We start from the raw sequence: 24,782 nt of genomic DNA, 5'->3' as shown, positions 1-24,782 counted from the left end.
GCCTGTGCACTCTTTACCTGCGGTGTGACCACCTCGTTAAATGTGCTATCCACAAAGATCTCAGCTTCGCGGATGCTCCACAGTGACTCCAGCTCCGAAACGTGGAATTCGAGTTGCTGCAGCTGAAGACACTTCCTACACATGTGTTCGCCCTGGACACCGAAAGTGTCCCTGACTTCCCACATAGCACAGGAGGAGCACTCCACACTGCCGAGCTGCCCCGCCATGTCCTACCCTTAATTTACTCCCTTTGTATTGGGTTGTGTTTTTTTTAAACCTGCTTCTTCCTTATTCTTGCCACAATCTTTCCATTGTTTTATGTTCTTTGCTTTATTGTTTCATTTTCATTGCCCTTTTCTCTTCCCACTTTTGCTGTCTCTTGATAACACTGGCAAGTTCCATTTATAGCATTGACACAGTGTGCAGCTGAGTTATACAGATCGGAAAATCTCTGCTTTAATGCTGAGTTAACTAATCTCAACTGGGATGCCAGTAGGTGCATCACAATTGACCTAAATGCCCCTGGGCTAAGTGGAGAAAAATCAGCCAACTTCCCTCTTCGCGACTGCTGTCTACTGACCTCTACTGGAAAGGACACGAGAATATTGAATAATGATAGGATTGATCTTGACTGTGATGGCTCCTTTGCCCATGGCTGGATAGCCTGCCAAAACTGACTGTTTAGGCTCACACATGAACCTGTTAAATTGTACCCCAAAAAGCTGTTTGGGTGGCGGGGGGGGATGTGGGGGTGCGAGGGGTGGAAGAAAGGTGTGGGGGGGGGGGAAATGTAAAAGTAATAATTATACAGGTTGAGCGTCCCGAATCCGGCAACCTTGGGACTGAGGCCGAGCCGGCTTTCGTGTTTTTCCGGACTTCAGAATGTGTTTCTGATGTCCGGAAATATCGCAACCTGGGCTCGGGCGTTTCCGGACTTCGGACATCAGAAACACGTTCCGAGCCCGGAAATTCCTGGGCCCAGGTTGCGGTTTGACAGGGTGTCTGGATTCCGGAACATTTTACGGATTCCAGACAACCCTGCCACCAATCGTCCGGATTCCAGAATTTCGGATTTTGGACGCTCAACCTGTACTTTGAATGGGGGTTGGCTGTGTTATGTGGAAGAGCAGAGGGTATTGGAGGTTTAGGTTTACAAAACATTAAAAACAGCACTTAAGGCCATAAAAAAAGCTAATGGAATACTAGGTTTTATTGCAAGAGATTTAGATGATAAAAGTTGTGATATAATGGTAAATCTACACAAAACCTTAGTAAGACCATGGTTGGAGTACTGTCTGCAGTTTTGGGGTCCACAATATAGGAAGGATATTGAGACAATAGAGAAAATAAAGCACAGGTTGACTAAGATGCTGCCTGGTATGAGGAAATACAAATACAAAGAAAGACTTCAGAAATTGGGCCTTTACTTTTAGAACAGTAGAGACTATTGAGTTATTTGATAGAAGTGTTTACTGTTATGAAGAGATGTTATACAGTAGATTGAAAAAACTAGCTCCAGAGCTTGAGGGATCTTGAACAAAGGGACATAGATACAGCATTAAATGTAAGAGAAGGGATGACTTTTTTTGTACAGGATTGTGAGGCTATGGAATGCACTACCAGAATTACTGATTGAAGCAGAGGCCATTTAAGAATATGTTGGATGGGGAATTGAAGGAAAGAGGAAAAGGGGATATGGAAACTGCACAAGCACGTGGGATTAAAACTACTGCTCATGTCGAGGATAAACACCAACACAGACTGGTTAGGCCAAATGGCCTTTTTCCATGTTGTACATCTATGGAACAGATCTACACAGAAGTTGGGACTGGCTTTATTGCTGAGTTGGGACTGGCTTTATTGCTGAGTTATGACATGGCAGCTGCAGAAAGGGTGGATGCAGCAAAAGAGAATTAAAGTTGAAACAAAGGTTAGAACAAAGTAATTGTAAGGGTGGAAAATTACTCATCGGTAATGAGTAATGAAAATTAACCCCGAACTGCTGTAGGCCACCAACAAAAGGTGAACAGGGAGCTCTAAACCAGAAAGGAGGAGTGTGGAACATCATGTACTATCCATGAGATTTCAACATCCCACAAGTTGAGTGGACAAATCAGGGACAATTGGAAGAGTGGGATGAAAATACAGAGCAAATTCAGAGAGTTAGGGGTGGTTTCCTCACACAACATATGAGGCAAGCTATTGGAGCAGAAGCTGCAGTGGATTTGTGTTTAGCCATTTACCAGAATTGGTTAGTAACCAGGAGGTTGATGACCATTGATTTATTAGATTTGATATTTTTGTCAAAACTACTGGCAAAAATTTAATGGTACAGAAATTTCAATATTCAAATTTTGAAGACTCTTGGTCAATATTTATTGTTGTGTGAGGAAACCATCCCTAACTCAGTGAATTTGCTCTGTATTTTCATCCCATTCTCCCAATTGTCCCTAATTTGTTCACTCAACTTGTGGGATAGAAACATAGAAACATAGAAGATAGGAGCAGGAGTAGGCCATTCGGCCCCTCGAGCCTGCTCCCGCCATTAAATGCGATCATGGCTGATCATCCAAGTTCAGTACCCGGTCCCTGCTTTCTCCCCATACCCCTTGATCCCTTTAACCTTAAGAAATATATCCAACTCCTTCTTGAATATATTTACTGAATTGTCCTCTACTGCCTTCTGTGGTAGAGAATTCCACAGGTTCACCACTCTCTGGGTGAAGAAATTCCTCCTCATTTCTGTCCTAAAAGGCCTACCCCTTATCCTTAGACTGTGACCCCTGGTTCTGGATTCCCCGACCATCGGGAACATCCTCCCTGCATCTAGTCTGTCCAGTTCTGCCAGAATTTTATAAGTTTCAATGAGATCCCCTCTCATTCTTCTAAACTCTAGCGAGTACAAGCCCAATCGACCCAATCTCCCCTCGTACGTCATTCCTGCTATCCCAGGTATCGGCCTGGTGAATCTTCTCTGAAGTCCTTCCATGGCAAGAATATCCTTCCTCAGATAAGGCGACCAAAACTGCACACAATACTCAAGATGTGGTCTCACCAAGGCCCTGTACAACTGCAGCAAGACATCCTTGTTCCTGTACTCAAACCCTCTCGCTATGAAGGCCAACATACCATTTGCCTTCTTAACTGCCTGCTGCACCTTCATGCTTACCTTCAGCGACTGGTGCACAAGGACACCCAGGTCTCGTTGCACTTCCCCTTCTCCCAATCTATTGCCATTCAGATAATAATCTGCCTTCCTGTTTTTGACACCAAAGTGGATAACCTCACACTTATCCACATTCTATTGCATCTGCCATGCTTCTGCCCAATCACCCAACCTGTCCAAATCATCCTGTAGTTTCTCGGCACCCTCCTCACAGCACACATGCCCACCCAGCTTTGTGTCGTCTGCAAATTTGGAGATATTACATCTAGTTCCCTTGTCTATATATTGTGAATAGCTGGGGTCCAAGGACCGATCCCTGCGGTACCACACTAGTCACTGCCTGCCACTCTGAAAAAGACCCGTTTATTCCAACTCTTTGCTTTCTATCTGCCAACCAGTTCTCTATCCAAGTCAATACCTTGCCCCCAATCCCATGTGCCTTAACTTTACACGCTAATCTCTTATGTGGGACCTTATCAAAAGCCTTCTGAAAGTCCAAATACACCACATCCACTGGTTCTCCCTTATCTATTTTACTAGTTACATCCTCAAAAAATTCCAGTAGATTAGTCAAGCACGATTTACCGTTTGTAAATCCATGTTGACTTTGTCCGATCCTGTCACTGTTTTCCAAGTGCTCTGCTATTACATCTTTTATAATGGACTCTAGCATTTTCCCCACTACCGATGTCAGGCTTACCGGTCTGTAATTCCTCGTTTTCTCTCTACCACCTTTTTTGAATAGTGGGGTAACATTAGCTACCCTCCAATCCATGGGTACTGTTCCAGATTCCATTGAATGTTGGAAGATGATCAGCAATGCATCTACTATTTCTGGGGCCACTTCCTTAAGTACCCTAGGATGTAGATTATCAGGCCCTGGGGATTTATCGGCCTTCAATCCCATCAATTTCCCCAACACCAAATCCCCCAGTCCCTTCAAAATAGAAAAGAAAAATATTTACGGCTATTATTCAGGATGAGGAAAGAAAATATAATGGCCAGGATTTTGCGGTTAGCGGCGAACAAATAACGCTTGCTGTTCATTTCACATACACTTGCCCACAGCTCCTGTGGGCTTTTACGGTAATTTACTACGATTTACGGTAATTAGAGAGCCGAAACAGCGCGGCATCTTCTAGGGGATCTGGGACCTCTGCGAACAGGGAAAGCAGTGGCCTGTCTCCTCAACCAATCAGATTGAAGAATCCTTACTGAGCCACACAGAGTCTAAACCAGGGCGTATAAGTTAGAATATTTAATTCAATGTAAAATCATGTGCAGAAAATGAAATAAAAAGAGGGAAAGAAAGATGAGATTAACAGAGAGAGATAATAGACAGAAAAAGTAATTTTTTAAACTCTCCAACAATAATTAAAATCTGAAGGGATGAGATTCCATACTTGTAAAAGTAAATTTTCAGTGCCAGAAAGTTTGTTTGGCAATAATTAAAACTTACCATGCCGTTAAAAATGAACTTGAATGGACAAGCCCTAACCTTTTCTGGCATGTTTAGTGGGCCTCTAGTGGGTAAGTACCTCAACTTCATGTTGTTGCATGTATGTGAATCCCAAGTGTCTCGGCGCGGTACGGGTGTAGCGAAGCTTGTGGAGGAGCAGGACTACTCGACAGCAACTTCCTGATTTCTGTGTTTAACTGCGCATGTGTGGATGCCGGAAGTGGTGTCTGATTTACTCCTTACTAACAGTGAGCGCTGATAGCCTCACCGTTATTATTCCTTCAAAATCCAGGCCATGCTGTTCCTAATTTTTAGAAATAGGTATGTCAAAACTTGGATCACAGGAGGTTAAAAGGAACCTCCAAGATATTCATCGTTCCTCGAACTACTGCTCTCGCCACATCTTGAGATCCACGCTCCACGCCATGCGGCGCCACATGAACACTCTCGACCTCTCTCTTCAGCAGCACCGACACTAGTGTATGTGCTTTAAGTCAGAACTACTTTTTACAGCTCCTGTATACTGTAGTACCGGCAGTGACCACACCGGTATATAAGCTGTGCACATGCCTCTGTACCCCAGTCTAGAGATTACCCTCCTCCAGTAAAGACCTGTTATTTGTTTATGTACAGCATCCGTGTAATTATTTATCCACTGAACCACGGATCTAACAGTGGCGACGAGTGTTGATGCGAATCTACCTGCAACATAAAATTAAAAATTAAAAAAAATAGTCGAGTCCAGGAACACGGGCGTCGACCGCGAGCAACCGCCCAGCAGTCAGGCAGAGATCCAACTTCGCTGGGGAGGCTGTGGAGAGCCGGGCTTGGTTCCCCAGCCACAACGAGCAGTAAGAGACCAACGACAGGTCCAGAGCAGACCCTTCCCGAGCAGCGGCGGCTGGAGCCGACCGACGGCAGAGAGAGAGAGCCGGGCAGCGTCGACGGGGTAAGAAAGAGGGTGAAGAGAGCAGGGCGCAGCCGGGGGTTGATCACCGAGCGGCGTCGAGGAAAAATACTGCAAACCGGAGAGAGAGAGGGTAAGAAACAGCCGGGTTCTAGACTGAGCGGCGTCGACAACTATCAAGAGAAGAACGCGCAGAGCACAGCCAGGGATCACGGGCTGATCAGGGTCGGCGGGGCGAAGCAAGGGGAGACGCCATCGAGCCGCGGAGAAGCAGGGAGAGCGCGGGAGACGCCATTGAGCCGCGGAAAAGCAGGGAGAGCGCGGGAGACGCCATTGAGCCGCGGAAAAGCAGGGAGAGCGCGGGAGGCGCCATTGAGCCGCGGAGAAGAAGGAAGAGCGCAGGAGACGCCACTTTGCGAAGCCGCAGCGGAGAAGACGGGCGAGTGCGGGAAGGAAGGAAAGCGCGGGAGACGCCATTTTGTGCCAGCGGAGAAGAAGGGGAAGCGCGGGAGGCGCCATTGGTGATAGTTAATGCACAACCAAGGATGCCGAAGAGTGGCAGTATCTCTACGTTCGACAATGAAGTCGAAGATTGGGCGACATATGTGGAACATATTGAGGTGTACTGCAGGGCGAATGAAGTGCCAGATGCTAATAAAGCACTGGTTCTGTTAAATTCCATGGGTGCAAAAACTTATGGGTTACTGCGAAATCTAATAACCCCAGAGAAGCCAGTAAACAAGAATTTTGAAAGCATAGTAGAAATCCTACAGGACCACTTAAACCCCACACCGCTGCTGATAGCAGAACGATTTAAGTTCCATAAAAGGAACCAACACAAAGACGAAAGTAATGCTGAGTACCTAACGGAACTACGCAAGCTATCGAAATACTGCCAGTTTGGAGCGGGACTAGCAGACAAGTTTGTGTGTGGGCTACAAAGTGAAGGAACCCAGAAACGGCTTCTATCAGAAAAGGACCTTACGCTGGACAAAGCTTTCAGTAAGGCAGTATCACACGAAGCAGCCGCAAGGGGCGCTGTAGAGATACAACGGAGACCGCAAGAATATGGCACCAACGAAATGACCTATGGAACAGGGAAGTGCTATCGCTGCGGCAGAACAACACATGACCAGAAAGATTGTTGGTTCAAGGACCAAGTGTGCAGACAGTGTGGGAAAGCAGGACACATAGCAAGAGTCTGCAGGTCTGGGAAGAAACCAACAGTAAGAAATCTCCACAGGAGAAGTACAAAAAGCTACACCAGGTGATGGACAGTGGTTCAGACGAACAGAAAAGTGACACAGACTCCGGAAGCAAGGAGCTGGGTTGTCTGAAACTATATAATGTAACCAAAATGGAGGATCACCAGACTATCTGGGTTACACTCAAGATAGACGGAGTCCAAGTGGAAATGGAATTGGACACAGGGTCAGCTCTAACAGTCATAAATCAAAGAGACTACAAGCGGCTATTTTCACACATACCCTTGAAAGCTACAGAGATTGTCTTGAAGACGTATGCGGGGCAAAAAGTCTACCCCAAAGGAAAAATAAGGGTGAAAGTGACATATAAAGGTCAGGAAATACCTAAAATGGATATATATGTATTGCCAAATGGAGGACCACCACTGCTAGGACGTGAATGGATCCGGAAGATACATTTAGATTGGCATTCCATACAGGCACTGAAGGTGGAGGCCAAAAAGGATGACGACGTCACACCTGGACGACTGTCAAAAATGCTAACTGACGCAAAAGAAGTGTTCCAGGAGGGACTAGGAACACTAAAAGGAATAACAGCAACAATTAAAATAGAGGATAATGCAAGCCCAAAGTTTCTGAAGGCCAGACCAGTGCCTTATGCGATCAGACCAGCGGTTGAAGCAGAGCTGGAAGGGTTGGAACGTTCAGGAGCACTGTCCAAAGTGGACTGGAGCAAGTGGGCTACACCCATCGTTCCTGTAATGAATAGGTCGTTGAGTAATACGCCTGGGGAACCAAAGAAGGTCCGCATCTGTGGGGATTTTAAGGTGACAGTGAACCCAGTCCTTCACACGGTGCAATATCCGCTTCCATGAATTGAGGATATTTTCGCCTCGCTATCTGGTGGTAAACGCTTCACCAAAATTGATCTAGCCCAGGCGTACTTGCAAATGGAGGTAGAAGAAGCTTCGAAACATTACCTTACGATCAACACCCATAAAGGTCTCTATCAATACAACCGGCTGGTGTTTGGAGTAGCCTCGGCTCCGGCTATCTGGCAAAGGGCGATGGATCAGGTCCTGCAAGGGATTCCAGGGACCCAGTGTTATTTGGACGACATCTTGGTCACGGGCGAAAATGACGGTGATCACCTCGCTAACTTGGAGAAGGTGCTCGCCAGATTAAAGGAATATGGGCTACGAGCTAATCGCCACAAGTGCGAGTTTTTCCAGAAACAGATCTCGTATTGCGGCCACGTCATCGATGAAGAGGGGTTACATAAGTCCCCTGACAAGATAGAGGCAGTAGTCAAGGCTCCAGCACCGGAAAATGTGTCACAACTGAGGTCGTTCCTCGGGCTGGTAAACTATTACCACAAGTTCTTACCAAATTTGTCTACGGTATTACACCCGCTGAACACCCTACTGCAAACAGGGCTACCATGGAAGTGGGATGACGAACGTAGACGAGCTTTCCAGAAGTGTAAAGAATTGATCACATCAAAAGAGGTGTTGGCCCATTTCAACCCAGCACTACCAATTCGTTTGGCATGTGATACATCACCCTATGGCATTGGAGCGGTGCTGTCGCACAAATTCCCAGACGGGTTGGAGAGGCCAGTAGCCTTTGCGTCTCGGTCACTAACCTCAGCCGAGCGCAACTACGCCCAGATTGACAGGGAGGCCCTCAGCCTAGTATGGGGAGTAAAAAAATTCCACCACTATCTGCATGGACAGAGGTTCACCTTGCTGACTGACCACCAACCACTTGTCTCCATCTTTAATCCTAAGAAGGGCGTGCCAGCAATGACTGCACAGCGGTTACAAAGATGGTCCCTGTTTCTAGGGGCGAATCAATATGAAATAGAATATAAAGGCACGAGACAGCATGGGAACGCTGATGGGCTATCGCGCCTGCCACTGCCTACTGTGGAGGAAGCACCAGCAGTGGACCCTATCGAGATATTTTATTCATCAATAATTGAATGATTGCCAGTAACAAACGCGGATATAGAGAAGGAGACCCGCAATGATCCGACGCTGTCACGGGTATATGAATTGACGGTGAGGGGATGGCCAACACATGGCGACTCACTGTTGCCAGCATTCTCATCCAGAAGAGAACAGCTGTCAGTATGCCAGGGGACAGTGATGTGTGGATCCAGAGTGGTGATTCCACCCAAGTTAAGGGAGAGAGTGCTCAATGAGCTACATGAAGGTCATCTGGGGGGAGTGAAAATGAAAAGCCTAGCTAGGGCTTATGTGTGGTGGCCGGGAATCGATCAACAAATCGAAGACCTAACTAAGAGCTGCTTAGGATGCCAGAAGGTCCAAAATGCACCACCACATGCCCCTCTACACCCATGGGAGTGGCCCTCCTCTCCATGGCAACGGGTGCACATTGATTTCGCTGGTCCATTCATGGACTCCATGTTCTTAATAGCAGTGGATGCTCATTCAAAGTGGCCTGAGGTGATAAAGATGTCTTCAACCACTACAGAGAAAACGATTGCAGTCCTACGGACCATATTTGCCAGAAACGGGTTGCCAGAGCAGATCTGCTCTGATAATGGACCACAGTTTGTGTCCGACGAGTTCCAAAAATTCATGAAAAGGAATGGGGTAAGGCATTACACATCCGCCCCGTATCATCCAGCCACCAATGGATTGGTTGAGAGGTTCGTACAAACCTTTAAGAAGGCGATAAAGGCCATGTGCGACGAGGAAATTCCACTACAGCATAAGATGGACAATTTCTTATTAGCCTACCGAAACGCGACACATGCAGTTACCAACCAGACCCCGGCCATGATGTTCTTTAACCGAAGGTTGAGATCTCGTCTGGACTTGCTCAGACCAAATGTGCGAAGAAATGTTGAGGACAAACAATTCCAGCACATCAACGAGAAGCCGACAAGGAGCTTCAATGTAGGGCAACCTGTCTTGGCCCGGGACTATCGAACAGGGAAGTGGCAACCCGGAACGATATGTACAAGGCAGGGGCCATTAATGTACACAGTGGATGTTGGGGAGAACATTGTGAGACACCACGTCGATCAGATCTTAGCATCACAGGAATGCGTCAACCCCATGTCTCGAGTACCTGGGGATCAACCCGACATACCGGTAGTATCTACTTCAGACCCAGTAGCAGTGGAACCCGATGAACTACCCGATGAAAGGGGGTCAGAATCGCCTCTGCACCAAGAACAAGAACCTCCAGAAAGGCGCTATCCCGAAAGGGTCAGGAAGCCGCCCCAAAGACTGAATCTATAAATGGACTTTTGTTATTGAATGTACATGTAAAAATGTAATTGTTATTTGAATATTAAGGGGGTATTATTAATCTAAAAAGGGAGGAATTGTAGTGTATGTGCTTTAAGTCAGAACTACTTTTTACAGCTCCTGTATACTGTAGTAGCGGCAGTGACCACACCGGTATATAAGCTGTGCGCATGCCTCTGTACCCCAGTCTAGAGACTACCCTCCTCCAGTAAAGACCTGTTATTTGTTTATGTACAGCATCCGTGTAATTATTTATCCACTGAACCACGGATCTAACACCGACGCACTCTATCTCAAAGCTGTCCGGGTCCACAGTTCCATTTTATCCATCGACTCATCCGACGCTTCAACAAAAAACTTTTTTCTTCCTTTCCGATGTCAAGGATCGCAAGCTTCATCAACTCTTGAACACCAACGCCCCTCCGGAACCTTCTTCCCCTTCACTTTCCTCTGACCCCCCTTCTCCCAATCTCACCCCCTGCCGCATTTTCACTATCCCCTCTGACCTTCCCCTCTCTGACCCCGAACGATCAGTCCTCAGCAAAGACCTGAGCTTCATCCCCTTACGCCCCCACCTCAATGAATTTCGAGCTCGGCACGATGTTGAGCTCTTTTTTTTGCCGCCTTCATCTCCGTGCCCACTTCTCTGGCCAGTAGTCTTCCCCCCGCACGGCTGACCCTTTCTCCCGCTTTCAGAATTCTCGTTCTACCTGGACCCCTCCCCCTGGCCTCTTACCCTCTCTAGATCTTTTCATTGCTAACTGCCACCGTGACATCGGCCGTCTCCATTTCTCTGCTCCCCTCACTCACTCCAACTTACCTCCCTCTGAACTTGCAGCACTCCATTCTCTCAGATCCAACCCCGACATTGTCATTAAACCTGCTGACAAGGGTGGTGCTGTTGTTTGGCGAACCGACCTCTACCTAGCGGAAGCTGAACGCCAACTCTCCGACACCTCCTCCTACCTCCACCTGGACCATGACCCCACTACTGAACATCAAACCACCGTTTCCAAGACTGTCATTGACCTCATCTCCTCTGGAGATCTTCGTCCCGTGGCGACCAACCTCATAGTTCCCCAACCCCTCACAGCCCACTTCTACCTCATTCCCAAGATCCACAAACAGGACTGCCCTGGTAGACCCATTGTTTCAGCCTGTTCTTGCCCCATGGAACTTATCTCTTCCTATCTCGACTCTCTCTTTTCTCCCCTTGTCCAGTCTCTTCCCACCTACACCCACGACTCTTCTGACGCCCTCCGCCACTTTAACAATTTCCAGTTTCTTGGCCCCAACCGCCTCCTTTTCACCATGGACATACAAGCCCTCTACTCCTCCATCCCCCACCAGGATGGCCTGAGGGCACTCCGCTTCTTCCTTGAACAGAGGCCCAACCAGTCCCCATCCACCACCACCCTCCTCTGCCTGGCTGAACTTGTTCTCACATTGAACAACTTCTCCTTTGACTCCACTCATTTCCTCTAAATCAAAGGTGTTGCTATGGGTACCCGCATGGGTCCTAGCTATGCCTGCCTTTTCGTGGGATAAGTGGAACACTCTTTGTTCCAGTCCTACTCGGGTCCCCTCCCTCACCTCTTTTTCCGGTACATTGATGACTGTATCGGTGCCGTTTCCTGCTCTCGCCCTGAACTAGACAATTTCATTCACTTTGCCTCCAATTTCCACCCTTCCCTCACCTTCACATGGTCCATCTCCGACTCTTCCCTTCCCTTCCTCGACTTCTCCGTCTCCATCTCTGGGGATAGGTTATTGACCAACATTCACTACAAGCCCACTGACTCCCACAGCTACTTGGACTACACTTCCTCCCACCCCGCCTCCTGTAAGGACGCTATTCCATTCTCCCAGTTTCTCCGTCTCCGCTGCATCTGCTCCGACGATGCCACCTTCCACACCAGTGCTTCCGACATGTCTTCCTTTTTCCTCAACCGAGGATTCCCCTGTACCGTGGTTGGCACAGCCCTCGACCATGTCTGTTCTATCTCCCGCACTTCTGCCCTCACCCCTGCCCCTCCCGGAACCACGATAGGGTTCCCCTTGTCCTCACCTTTCACCCCACCAGCCTCCACATTCAACGGATCATCCTCCGCCATTTCCGCCACCTCCAATGTGATCCCACCACCAAACACATCTTCCCCTCCCCTCCCCTTTCAGCATTCCGTAGGGACCGCTCCCTCCGAGACACCCTAGTCCACTCCTCTATCACCCCCAGCACCCCTTCCCCTTCGCCCGGCACCTTCCCGTGCAAGCGCAGGAGATGCAACAGCTGCCCTTATACCTACCCCCTTCCCACTGTCCAGGGCCCCAAACACCCCTTCCAGGTGAAACAGCGATTTACTTGTATTTCTTGCAATCTAGCATACTGTATTCGCTGCTCACGATGTGGTCTCCTCTACACTGGGGAGACCAAACGCAGATTGGGTTACCGCTTTGCAGAATACCTCCGTTCAGTCCGTAAGGGTGACCCCGAACTTCCGGTTGCCTGTCATTTTAATTCGCTGCCCCATTCCCACTCAGACCTCACCGTACTCGGGCTCTTGCATTGTTCCACGGAAACACGGTAAGCTCGAGGAACAGCACCTCATCTTCTGATTAGGCACTTTACAGCCTTCCGGACTCAATATCTAGTTCAACAATTTCAGATCATAACCTCGGCCCCTATTACATTTTTATATATTTTTTATCCACACCTTTGTTTTGTGCCCTTCCCCCTTTTTTTCTCTCCCACATGGCAGCTGTCTGTCATTCTGCCAGCGCATTTCACACCTCATCTAGAGCCGTCTTTTGTCTCCACTAGTCCTATCACCGTCTCGTTTTGAATACCTCGTAATGTCTCTTCACTTCTCTCTTGTTCTCTCATCCCCATTTCCCAGCCCCCAAACTGGCTTTTTAATCTGTTTCATTTCCTGTGTTTTTTCAGTCCTGACGAAGGGTTTTGACCTGAAACGTTGACTCTATTTCTCTCTCCACGGATGTTACCTGGCCTGCTGAGTTTTTCCAGCATTTTCTGTTGTTATTTAGGTTAAAAGGAACATTTTTTTTTTAAAGTAAAAATGCTTCAAAAGGTATGAGGAATTGGGGTTCTTAGAAAATGTAACCGAGAATGGCTTAAAGTATTAGATACATCTTAAGCGTCCTCAGGGAATTAAAGATTTAGGGGGAGAAATTTGGTATCGCTCCGTTTGGGGCGCAGTTATCAGCCGGGTGCAAAGTTTAGCGCCTGGCGCTAATTATCGCCTCCAACTGCAAACTTGGCTTCTATCGCCCCTGGAGGTGTTTGGAGCGCTAAATCAGGCGCTACACACCTCTCTTAAGGCGTTAACGCCGAGGAGCAAGGCACTAACTCAGAGCGCTGGCGAAGCTCATGTGATGTCAGTCAGCATTGGAACACAGACACACTGGCGCCAGCCAGTTCTTAAAGGGGAGGGTCGATCTTGCTCTCCATCTCCTGCTCATTGCAGCCTTGAATCTTGGCCTGGACAGACCTGTACATCAATTCTGCTGGGAAAAAAACAATGGAGAGACCCAGGGAAAGAGCTCAGAGTGCAGTCCCCATAGTCTCTTCTAAATCGATGCAAGGAAGGACAAATCAAAATGAACCTGCATAGTGCAGCTCAGTACCCAAAACTCGTTCGCACGGCGTTGACTATGTCGAGAAGTCTCTTTCTCTCTCAGAATGGATGGTGCAAAAATGTCGGCGACAAAAAAAGTCAGGAAGCGGTCGCCTTTAAATAGCGCTCCCCCAGTCCCTTCCCGACTGCAAAACGTTCCCCTCAACCTGTCGTTGCTAGCGGCAGGCAGTAAGGCAGGGGGCGCCACTCAATATCCGGTCCGGGGTGCTACCGGGGCGTTGCGCACTCAACTGACGTCACGATCTGCGGGCGCAGGAGATCGTGGCGGTAGTGTTTAGCGCCGCCGCAAAATGTCTGGTCAATTTCGCGAGTGGCGCAAACATCGCCGCACCCGGGTGCTAGTTGCTTTGCGCCACATTGGCGCTAATGGGAGGCGCAAAGCAACTGAATTTTTCCCCCTTAGTGATGCTTGGGCTGATATTTTTCAGAGATCCATTAATGAGTATAATAAATATATTTTTTAAAGTATTTGTTACAGGCTTATTAGTTTAATACCCAAAGTGGGAGCAGATTTTTGAGAACATTCTGCAGGTTACTATAAATGAGCTTTTAAGGGTCACTGGCATGAAAGTGCCATGGATTTTGAAAAATTATTTGAAACTTTTCTCAGCAGCTAAAGTGGGTAATATTTCTACCTCATTGTGATATATTGCTGCAGTAAATTTACTATAATACAGTAATGGGTGCACTACTGTCTCTTTTAGGCTGCAGCAGGACCACAGCAAATATCAAAAAATAAATTCCTGGTAGCAGACTACACACGAGCAAAGAATTCCTATGCTATGCACGTGTTCTCTAAACCTAGCAATGCACGGCTCATTTTGCCTGTGCAGCAGGTATTTATGGTATAAGTTGATGGGAAAAGTATCTCTTCAGTAACAATTTACATTTATTTTTAAAGTTAAATTTGATGGTCTTGGTATCCTTGTAAGACAAGGACTTGTATGGTTTTTGTTTATTCTTTCACAACCACAAATCCTATTGTTACAGGTTGTGATCTGCCATAACTATCTTCTCGAGTTCAGTAGTGTCAGTCACTACCGTAAGCAGTCTGAGCGTCTGACTTTTATGAGAGTTGACTTGCACCCAAAGTTCCCTCTAAGCTGTGCGGCCGCCAATGTTAAATTTTACGACTGCAGCCTCTTAAAGGGAGCGCCCACTCAAAAAAAAAAAAAAAAAAAAAAAAAAAAAAATTAGGGGAAACATTGCTTGCACCATATCTACTTGACGATAGTGCAATTCAGGGATGTAACAACAGCATTCCCTTGTGATCTGGACTGGATATTTGTGTCTTTTGCACAAATGGTTCTTGAATCTTTTTCCAAAGGCAGAGTGAGCAAACAATTGGTGCCGCAAGACTTGATATGAATCATTAAGATGCTTCATTTCACAAGCGAATATACAAGAGCATCAGTTCTATTAGATTCAATTAGAACAATTAACTGCAAAATAAATATGCCATGCTTACCCACCTTAGTGGGTTGTCTTACTTGACTTGGGGGGAAAAAATGCCTCTAACTGACTTTGAGCATTCCTAAAGCTTTTGCAACTTTCTGTTTACAAGTCTGACTGCTTGTGCAGCCTTCCTGTGCTCCAAAGACAACTTTTAAAAAATTTCTTAATCTCCCATCTGTTCACAGACAGACAGAGATAAAAGAACTTTCTAACACAATGGGTGTGAGGTGTGTTTTATTATCTCGACAGGCTAACCAATTTCTTGTTTAATCTCTGGAAAGTACAGCTCCCATGTAGCATATTAACCATCTTTCATCGAGGCTGACCGACATTGACTCGCAGTCCAACAAAAGCCTCGATTTTTAAAATTCTCATCCTTGTTTTCAAATCCCTCCATGGCCTCGCCCCCTCCCTATCTCCTCCGAGATCTCTGCGCTCCTCCAATTCTGGCCTCTTGCGCATCCCCAATTTTCTTCACTCCACCATTGGCGGCCGTGCCTTCAGCTGCTTAGACCCTAAGCTCTGTAATTCCCGCCCTAAACCACTCTACCTCCCTCTCTTCCTTTAAGATGCTTCTTAAAAACCTGCCACTTTGACCAAGCTTTGACCTGTCCTAATATCGCCTTATGTGGCTCGGTGCAGCGTCTTGGGATGTTGTACTATGTTAAAGGCGCTATATAAATGCAGGTTGCTGTTGTTGTAGTGGCCTTTTTTTAAACTTGAGAATATACTTTTTTTAAAATTAAAAGTAACATTTTTTTTCAAATTCTTTCTGTGGAAAAATGGCCAAAGTATCCTCAAACATGACTCCTATGTTACGATGAAATGTAGTCGCTTATAGAAATAGTGTCACTTAGCATAATAACCGTGATAATATAATTAACTTTTTTTTTTCAAATGGCATTTGTTCAAATAGAATTTAATATTGAAAATGCAGAAACACTTATTCCCTCAGTCCACAGGGAAATAAAAATGGTAACCTTGTTGAAATGATGTGCCGATGTAATGTCTGTCAAGAGTATTTTTTTTAATTGATCACGGTATGCAATTTAAATTTGGCTGACTGCATTTTTAAAATATGAGCCCATTAGGAAGAATTGTTATTTATATATTATCGCTGAGATCGAGATCATTGGAGTACCTTATGTTTTAGTCGTATACAAGTGGACAGAGCAAACTACGTGCTTATTTTTTTTTCTAATTCCCAATTATTTTAAAGTTTTTTCAGGTATTTAAAAGAAATTCATTTCATTGTTTTGAATTCTACATGTGTGCTGTACTAAAGGCGGCATTAAGGTTACGTCCTACCTCAGTTGTTCTAACATTTTTCACAGACGTGCTAATTTCCCAAATTCTTCCTAATGCTCTTCCAGATATTAGTCGGTGAAAATTGGCCAGCGCGGCGAGGCAGCCAAGTAACATGGCTGTTGGTAAGCTGAGCAGCTGAGGCACTGCTGGCTGCCTCAATACAAGCAGGCAAAGCTTACCTGTATCTTCCTCAGCGATTGGGGAAGGAAAGAAGGTAAAGAAACCACAGAAATGGTTTCAATCAGTGACTTAAAAGCAACTGCACATGATTATGCATGCATGGATATTGTACAGCTGAACATACTGCTGTAGAAACTATCCAACAATATAAAAGATGTGGTTTCTCCAATGGGACTGGCTCCACTCTTGAGTGATTACAACTTGTCCCTGTATATACTGCTGTGTCAGAGTATAAACTTGCCCTTGGTGAAGATTCTCAATGGTGTAATCAGCTTTGGTGTAATCAGCTTTGGTCACAAGTTGTTGCAATTTAGATCTTTTGGTTGAGACTTGAGAATGTATGTTACACCCTGAAGGATAACTTGCCAAAATTTGTACTTTGATTTCTTTCAGGAGATTATGGTTGGACCTCAGTATCAAGCCCCTATTCCACCATTTATCGGCAGATATAGGCAAAATGAAAAAGGTAAGGACAGGAGAGAGCATGCAGTTTCACCCATACTGGCATTTCCTCAAATCCCTTTCATAGTCCTCTAGACTTAAATACCTAATCCTTCCTTTATGTAATGCACTGAAATATATTCGTCCACATCGATCCGCAGTAGTTTAGTTAAATATTCTATCAATTATCAGTAGGTTTTAACTAATATCTAGGTATTTGTATAAGTTTCTGACTTGTGTGTGTTTTCCATATCTCAGGACAGTATATTAGGATCATACTCAATAATCACAACTTGTACAGTTTGACATTTTAATGTGCAGTATGTTGAAATGCATTTTACTATTAAACTATCTCAGTAGGGCCAACAGACTTAAATACTCTGCAGTTGCCTTTCCGATATGAAGGCTTGCATGAATCAAAATTTCTTTCAACTCGCTGTAGACAAAACTGAAGGCTCCTCTCAACTCCTACATACCTCTCCTCAACTCCATCAACTTCCCTAATTGACAGCTCAGGCTACATTCAGAAACTTGGACTGATGTAGAAACTTAGCATGTTGCCTGAGTGAGAACTTAGTTTCCTTGCCCACGTCGGTTCTGTTACCAACACCATCTTCTCCCACCTTCGAAACGTCGCCCATCTCTGCCACTGCCTCTTCCCACAGTGCTGTGTTGAGTCTCTAATCATCTCTGACCCTAGCATTTCCCAATCCTCCACAAATAGTTACAAATTCAGAATGCCACTACCCTTTCCTTGCCTGCTCTCAGCCCCATGCTTTCATCACTCTGGGTCTTGCCACACTCCACTTGCTCCTTGTGTCCCTCTATCGATTTCAAAATCTCTTGTCGTTTTCTTCAAATATCTCCACAGCCTCGCCCATCCGACCTCAATGATCTTCAGACCTGTGTTGTTGCTGGCACTCTGACACTGGTCTACAATTGTTCTCCAACCTTGACACTTCACCATTGGTAGCCACTCTTTCAGCTGCCATGCCTCTGCCTTCTGGAATTTCCTCGTTAAATCCCTCTGCTTTCCCTCCCCCCTTCCTGCTTCCAAAAACCTTCTCAAAATATTCTTCTTCAGCCAATCTTTCATTCGCATCACTTAGTTCCATCTGCTGGTTCTTCCCACACGTTCGGTGTCCATTTGTTTCTTCTCCGCACTTCTCTGACGCATTCTGAAAATGTCTTTCCAGTGTGTAAAATGTTTTACAAATGTAAGTTTCTGTTCGTTGAATGACGAAATTGAAAGCTTAGAATTGCCATACCAACTGGTTTGATGGTTGGTTTGTTATTTTTCTGCTGAAAATATCTGGGTTTAGTGTGTGAAAAATCGGATGATATTTGAATGAATTTTGATTGGCCATCAAAAGATGTATGACTGTCTGTATGGAACTACAGCTTTACCGGTTTGTTCAGGCAACCATTCATATAGTTAAATGAGCTGGAGATTTAACTTAGACCATCAGTTAAAATGGAGTGCGATTTCTTTAAGTCTGTACCTTTTTATCTAGCAAAAATCCTGCTCAGTTGAGCTAGTAATAAGATCTAAGAAGCCAAAAGGACACATGCTTATCCATTGAATAAACATTTTACAGCCATTAAATTAAATTTGTCTAGGCTCAATAGTTGCAATACTACTAAGTGCCAGTTAGTGGTGATAGTAAGCTTTCAGATCTTGCTGTTGTTTTACACTGATAGCATGCACTGGTGTAGTGCTGATTCTAAAGTATCATTCCCATTTTATTTTGTGTATCTTTAAGCAACTTCAACACTGCAAAAGAAAATTATTGTTACATAAGTGGCATTTACAAACGATGATGCTTTATTCAAAACATTGTTCGCATTCTGTGGCTTATTATAACCTTTTTTAGACTTTTTTATTCCAGTTTTTATTTTGGTCTATTTCATGCAGTTGTATTTTGAAGTTTATTTGTTTGTATTCATTTTTAATTCTGATGTGATAATTTGATGCAGTCTGACTGAAACTAAATACTCGACTTGGCAGAATTATAAGATTGTGAGGGGACTTGATCGGGTGGATGCGGTGAGGATGTTTCCACTGATGGGTGAGATTAGAACTTGGGGGCATAATCTTAGAATAAGGGGCTGCCCTTTCAAAACTGAGATGAGGAGAAACTTCTTCACTCAGAGGGTAGTAAATCTATGGAATTTGCTACCCCAGAGAGCTGTGGAAGCTGCAACATTAAATAAATTTAAAATGGAGATAGACATTTTCCTAGCAGATAAGGGAATTAGGGGTTACGGGGAGAGGGCAGGGAAGTGGACGTGAGTCTAGATTCAGATCAGCCATGATCCTATTGAATGGCGGAGCAGGCCCGAGGGGCCGTATGGCCTACTCCTACTCCTATTTCTTAATTCTTCTTAATGTCTCTTTTTGCACAGGCACAAGTGGGCCAAAATGGCCTCCTTCTGTGCTATAAACTTCTATGGTTCTAACACTAACCCTAGATGCAGAAAGTCACAATCTTGCTAAAATTCCTTATTCTTCCACTGGATGAGGTCCTGCACATGGCTGAGATTTAACCTGTGTCAAGATTGTATGTCAATTTTTGCAATGCAATTAGTAGGATATGTTGCATTCTTCCTTTCATCCACTGGGTGGTAGCAATTATTCAGTTTCTGTACAAAATGTAAATTGCGCAGCAGGAAAATAATTTTTTTAAACATCCAATGAGTAGGCTTTGCAGTTTTTACGTGGCAGTGAACATTTACTTTGACTAGAAGAGTCTCCAGAGAGCTGCGTCATTCGGGGCGATTTTAACCCTACTCGCTCAACAGAACCCTGGCGGGCGGGCAGTTAACATCGCCCCGGCTCTTACCTGTCCGAAAGCCGCCATGATCGTAACATCTGCAATTTTAACCTGCTGTCCTGAGCAGGCAGCAAGGACACGCGCCTGGCGCCGACAGGGTCCTTCTTTACACGTGCATGTTGCGGCCCGATGACATCATTGAGACCCGACTGTAATTTTAACTCGGGCCTGAGCGGGGAATCCACCTGAAGTTAAAAGCGGGGCTATTGTTTCTGCAGTAAGCATGCTGCTTTGTCGTGTACAGTAAACATCAACACTGACTCTACGAGGTAGATTTTCATAAAGCTGTCGGGAAGGAGGTGGGACTTCAACTTTCGGGTTTTAGTCCCGCCTACATCGACGTCCGGCCTATCCGCGTGATTTTCCCTTGATTGACCTTGTTAAGCCCGCCCAGCGGGCTCAGCAGGCCAATTAAGGGCCACCCGGCAACAGGTGACGTCACAGACTGATATTTCATCTGTCAAGAGTTCTTGACAGATGAAATATCAGCGCTTCACAGCTGTTTGAAGCTGTCAAACATTGACAGTCTGACTTCTAACCTGAGTCCTTCTATGCAGACTCAGTCAGAAATCTCTCCGGCAATGAAAGCTGAAGGCTGTCACTTTTGACAGATCGCAGCCATTCTGCTTTCAGTGCCTGCTGAGTGATGGACTCCCGAAACCTAGAGGAAGAAAGGCTGTTAAGGTAAGTACAGGTAATTTAAACTTCTTTACACACATTGGACACACCAAACACACTTATCTTTGCACTCATGCACCCATCACTCACCTCAACACCGACATCACGACCCCTCCAAGTCCTTCAACCCGACGGCCCGACTGCTCTAACCTGGCGTGGTTTGGAGCCGTCGGGAATCCCACACGACACCCCTCAAAATAGGGATTAGGCTAAAAACTGCCTGTTAACTACCTGTTAACAGGCAGTTAATTGGCACTAAACATAGAGATAGGAACAGGAGTAGGCCATTCGGCCCTTCGAGCCTGCTCCGCCATTCAATGAGATCATGGCTGATCTTACCAGTTCAGTACCCTGTCCCCGCCTTTTCTCCGTAACCCTTAATCCCCTTAGCCTTCAGAAATATATCCAATTCTCTCTTGAAAATATTTATTGAATTAGCCTTCACAGCCCTCTGTGGCAGGGAATTCCACAGGCTCACCACTCTTTGAGTGAAGAAATTCTTCCTCATCTCTGTTTTAAATGATTTGCCCGCTATTTTTAGACTGTGGCCCCTGGTTCTGTGCTCCCCGGCCATTGGAAACATTCTCTCTGAATTCAGCCTGTCCAGGCCTGCCATAATTTTATATGTTTCGATGAGATCCCCTCTCAATCTTCTAAACTCCAGTGAGTACAAGCCCAAACTATTTAATCTCTCTTCGTAGGTCATTCCCGCCATTCCAGGTATCAGCCTGGTGAATCGCCGTTGCACTCTTTCCATGGCAAGAACATCCTTCCGCAGATGGGGCGACCAAAACTGTACACAATACTCCAGATGCGGTCTCACCAGCACCTTGTACAGCTGTAGTAAGGTATCCCTATTCCTATACTCGAACCCCCTTGATATGAAGGCCAACATACCATTTGCCTTCTTAATCGCCTGTTGCACCTGCATGCTCTCCTTCAGTGACTGGTGCACAAGAACACCCAGGTCCCTCTGCACTTCCCCATCTCCCAATCTATTGCCATTTAGATAATAATCTACCCTCCTGTTTTTACCCCCAAAGTGGATAACCTCGCATTTATCCACATTATAGTGCATCTGCCACGTATCCGCCCATTCCCCCAACCTGTCCAAATCGCACTGTAGCCTCCTGACATCCTCATCAGAGCCCACCCCTCCTCCTAGTTTAGTGTCGTCAGCGAATTTGGAAATATTGCATCCAATTCCCTGATCCAGATCATTTATATATATTGTGAACAGCTGGGGTCCCAGGACAGATCCTTGCGGCACCCCGCTGGTCACTGCCTGCCACTCCGAAAACGAGCCGTTTATTCCAACTCTCTGTTTTCTATCCGCCAGCCAGTTCTCTATCCACGTTAATACTTTGCCCCCAATTCCATGAGCCTTAATTTTGCATGATAATCTTTTGTGTGGAACTTTATCGAAGGCTTTCTGGAAGTCAAGGTACACCACATCCACTGGCTCTCCCCCATCTATTTTACCAGTTACTTCCTCAAAAAATTCCAGCAGATTAGTCAAACACGATTTACCCTTTGTAAATCCATGTTGACTCTGTCCGATCCTTTCCCCATTTGTCAAGTGCTCCGCTATTTTATCCTTAATAATGGACTCTAGCATTTTGCCCACAACCGATGTAAGGCTTACTGGTCTATAATTCCCTGCTTTCTCTCTACCCCCCTTTTTAAATATTGGGGTAACATTAGCTACCCTCCAATCCACGGGTACTGTTCCCGAGTCAATGGAGTTCCGGAAGATGATCCTTAGAGCATCTGCTAGCTCCAGGGCCACCTCCTTAAGTACCCTAGGATGTAGTTTATCAGGCCCCGGGGATTTGTCGGCCTTCAGTCCCCTCAACTTACCCAACACCATATCCCTAGAGATACTAATTTCTGTCAGCTCCTCCCTCTCATTAGTCCCCATGTTTGCCGATATTCCTGGGAGGTTATTTGTGTCCTCCTTTGTGAATACAGAACCAAAGTATGAGTTTAATTGGTCTGCCATTTCCTTATTCTCCATTATATATTCTCCCGAATCGGACTGCAAGGGACCGACTTGGGATTTTACCAGTCTTTTCCTCCTGATATACCGATAAAAGCTTTTGCAGTCTGTCTTTATGTTTGCTGCAAGTTTACTTTCGTATTCTATTTTCCCCTTCCTGATTAATCCCTTTGTCCTCTTTTGCTGTATCCTGTACTGCCCCCAATCTTCCGGTCTGGTGCTTTTTTTTGCCAGTTGATATGCCCTTTTTTTTTTATTTTATGCTGTCCCTAATTTCCCTCGTTATCCACGGTTGAGTCACCTTTTTAGGTTTATTTTTATGCCAAACCGGTATAAACATGTTCTGGAATTCTTCCATTCTATCTTTGAATGCTTGCCATTGTCTCTCTACTGTCAATCCCCCCAGAAACACCACCCAATCAATCTTACCCAATTCCCGTCTCAGACCCTCGTAATTCCCTTTATTTAAGTTCTGGACCTTAGTCTCTGATTCAATTTCCTCACTCTCCATCTCGACTGAGAGCTCGATCATATTATGATCGCTCTGACCCAAGGGGCCTCGTACAAGAAGATTGCTGATAAGTCCCTTCTCATTGCACAATACCCAGTCTAAAATGGCCTGATCTCGAGTCGGCTCCTCGACATATTGATCCAGATAACCGTCCCGAAAACATTCCAGGAATTCCTCCTCCTCAGAATTTTTACTAATTTGGGTAGTCCAATCAATATGTAAATTAAAGTCACCCATGATGACAGCTGTGCTCTTATCACACGCTTCTCTAATTTCCCTTTTTATGCCTTCCCTCACCTCCATATTACTATTTGGAGGCCTATATATCACACCCACTAACGTTTTCCTCCCCTTGCTATTTCTCATTTCTACCCATACAGATTCCGTTTCATCCGAGTTAATATCCTTCCTTTCCATTGCATTAATCCCCTCCTTTACCAGCAATGCTACCCCACCTCCCCTACCTTTTTGCCGATCCTTCCTAAATATTGTATATCCCTGGATGTTAAGTTCCCAGCCTTGCCCACCCTGCAGCCACGTTTCTGTAATCCCAATCAAATCATACTTGTTTACCTCTATTTCCACAACTAATTCATCCACCTTGTTCCTAATGCTTCTAGCATTAAGATACAAAGCCTTCAGGCTTGCTTTTTTCACACTCTCATTATGAATTAGTTTGGCCCTTTGTGTTTCTCTCCTTTGCTTATTGCTTCTCACCTTTCTACCATCTATTTCTGACTTCATATGACTTCCCTCTTTTCCACTACCTAGGTTCCCATCCCCCTGCCAAATTAGTTTAAATCCTCCCGAACCGCCCTAGAAAATATTACCCCGAGGACATCGGCTCCCTCACAGTTCAGGTGTAGACCGTCCCCTTGGTACAGGTCACTCCTCCCCAAGAACTGGTTCCAATGCCTCAAGAATTTAAATCCCTCTCCCTTGCACCACTGCTCAAGCCACGTATTTAGCTTATCTATCTTACTCTCTCTAAACTTATTAGCTCGTGGCACTGGTAGCAATCCAGAGATTACTACCTTTGAGGTCCTACTTTTCAATTTAGCTCCTAACTCCCTAAATTCAGCTTGTAGGACCTCCTCCCTCTTTTTACCTACATCGTTGGACCTACATGTACCACGACAACTGGCTGATCCCCCTCCCCCTTCAGAATGCTCTGCACCCGCTCCGAGACATCCTTGACCCTTGCACCAGGGAGGCAACATACCATCTTGGAGTCTCGGTCTCGGCCACAGAAACTCCTGTCTATCCCCCTTACAATTGAATCCCCTATCACTATAGCCCTATCCCTCTTTTTCCCGCCCTTCTGTGCAGCAGAGCCAGTCATGGTGCCCTGAACCTGGCTGCTGGTGCCTTCCCCTGATAAGTCATCTCCCCCAACAGTACCCAAAACGGTAAACCTGTTTTGGAGGGAGATGACCGCAGGTGACTCCTGCACTACCTTCCTGCCTTTACCCTGCCTTTTGGTCACCCATTTACTGTCTGAGCTAGCCTTTACCTGCGGTGTGACCAACTCACTGAATGTGCTATCCACAAGATCCTCAGCATCGCGTATGCTCCAGAGTGAGTCCATTCGCAGCTCCAGCGCCGCCATGCGGTCCGCTAGGAGCTGCAGCTGGACACACTTCCTGCACACATAGTTGTCAGGGACAGTGTCCCTGATTTCCCACATGGCACAGGAGGAGCA

At 45.8% G+C, this 24,782-nt stretch overlaps 1 protein-coding gene across 3 annotated transcripts in view; it reads left to right on the top strand.

The window, feature by feature from the left end:
• The window catches only part of LOC147108101 (mesoderm induction early response protein 2-like), a 137,110-nt gene that overhangs the window by 65,532 nt on the left and 46,796 nt on the right, over positions 1-24,782 (top strand). For all 3 annotated transcript variants that reach the window (XM_086004588.1, XM_086004590.1, XM_086004589.1), the window contains one exon: positions 17,011-17,083. In XM_086004588.1, coding sequence (XP_085860714.1) covers positions 17,011-17,083 — 73 coding nt within the window. The remainder of the gene's footprint in view (positions 1-17,010; positions 17,084-24,782) is intronic.

Source organism: Somniosus microcephalus, chromosome 13, assembly GCF_052327205.1.
Source record: "Somniosus microcephalus isolate GS21.2 chromosome 13, FLI_Smic_1.0, whole genome shotgun sequence".
Taxonomy (NCBI): domain Eukaryota; kingdom Metazoa; phylum Chordata; class Chondrichthyes; order Squaliformes; family Somniosidae; genus Somniosus; species Somniosus microcephalus.
The sequence above is the reverse complement of the archived record's forward strand: the minus strand, read 5'-3'. Positions and strand labels throughout refer to the sequence as shown.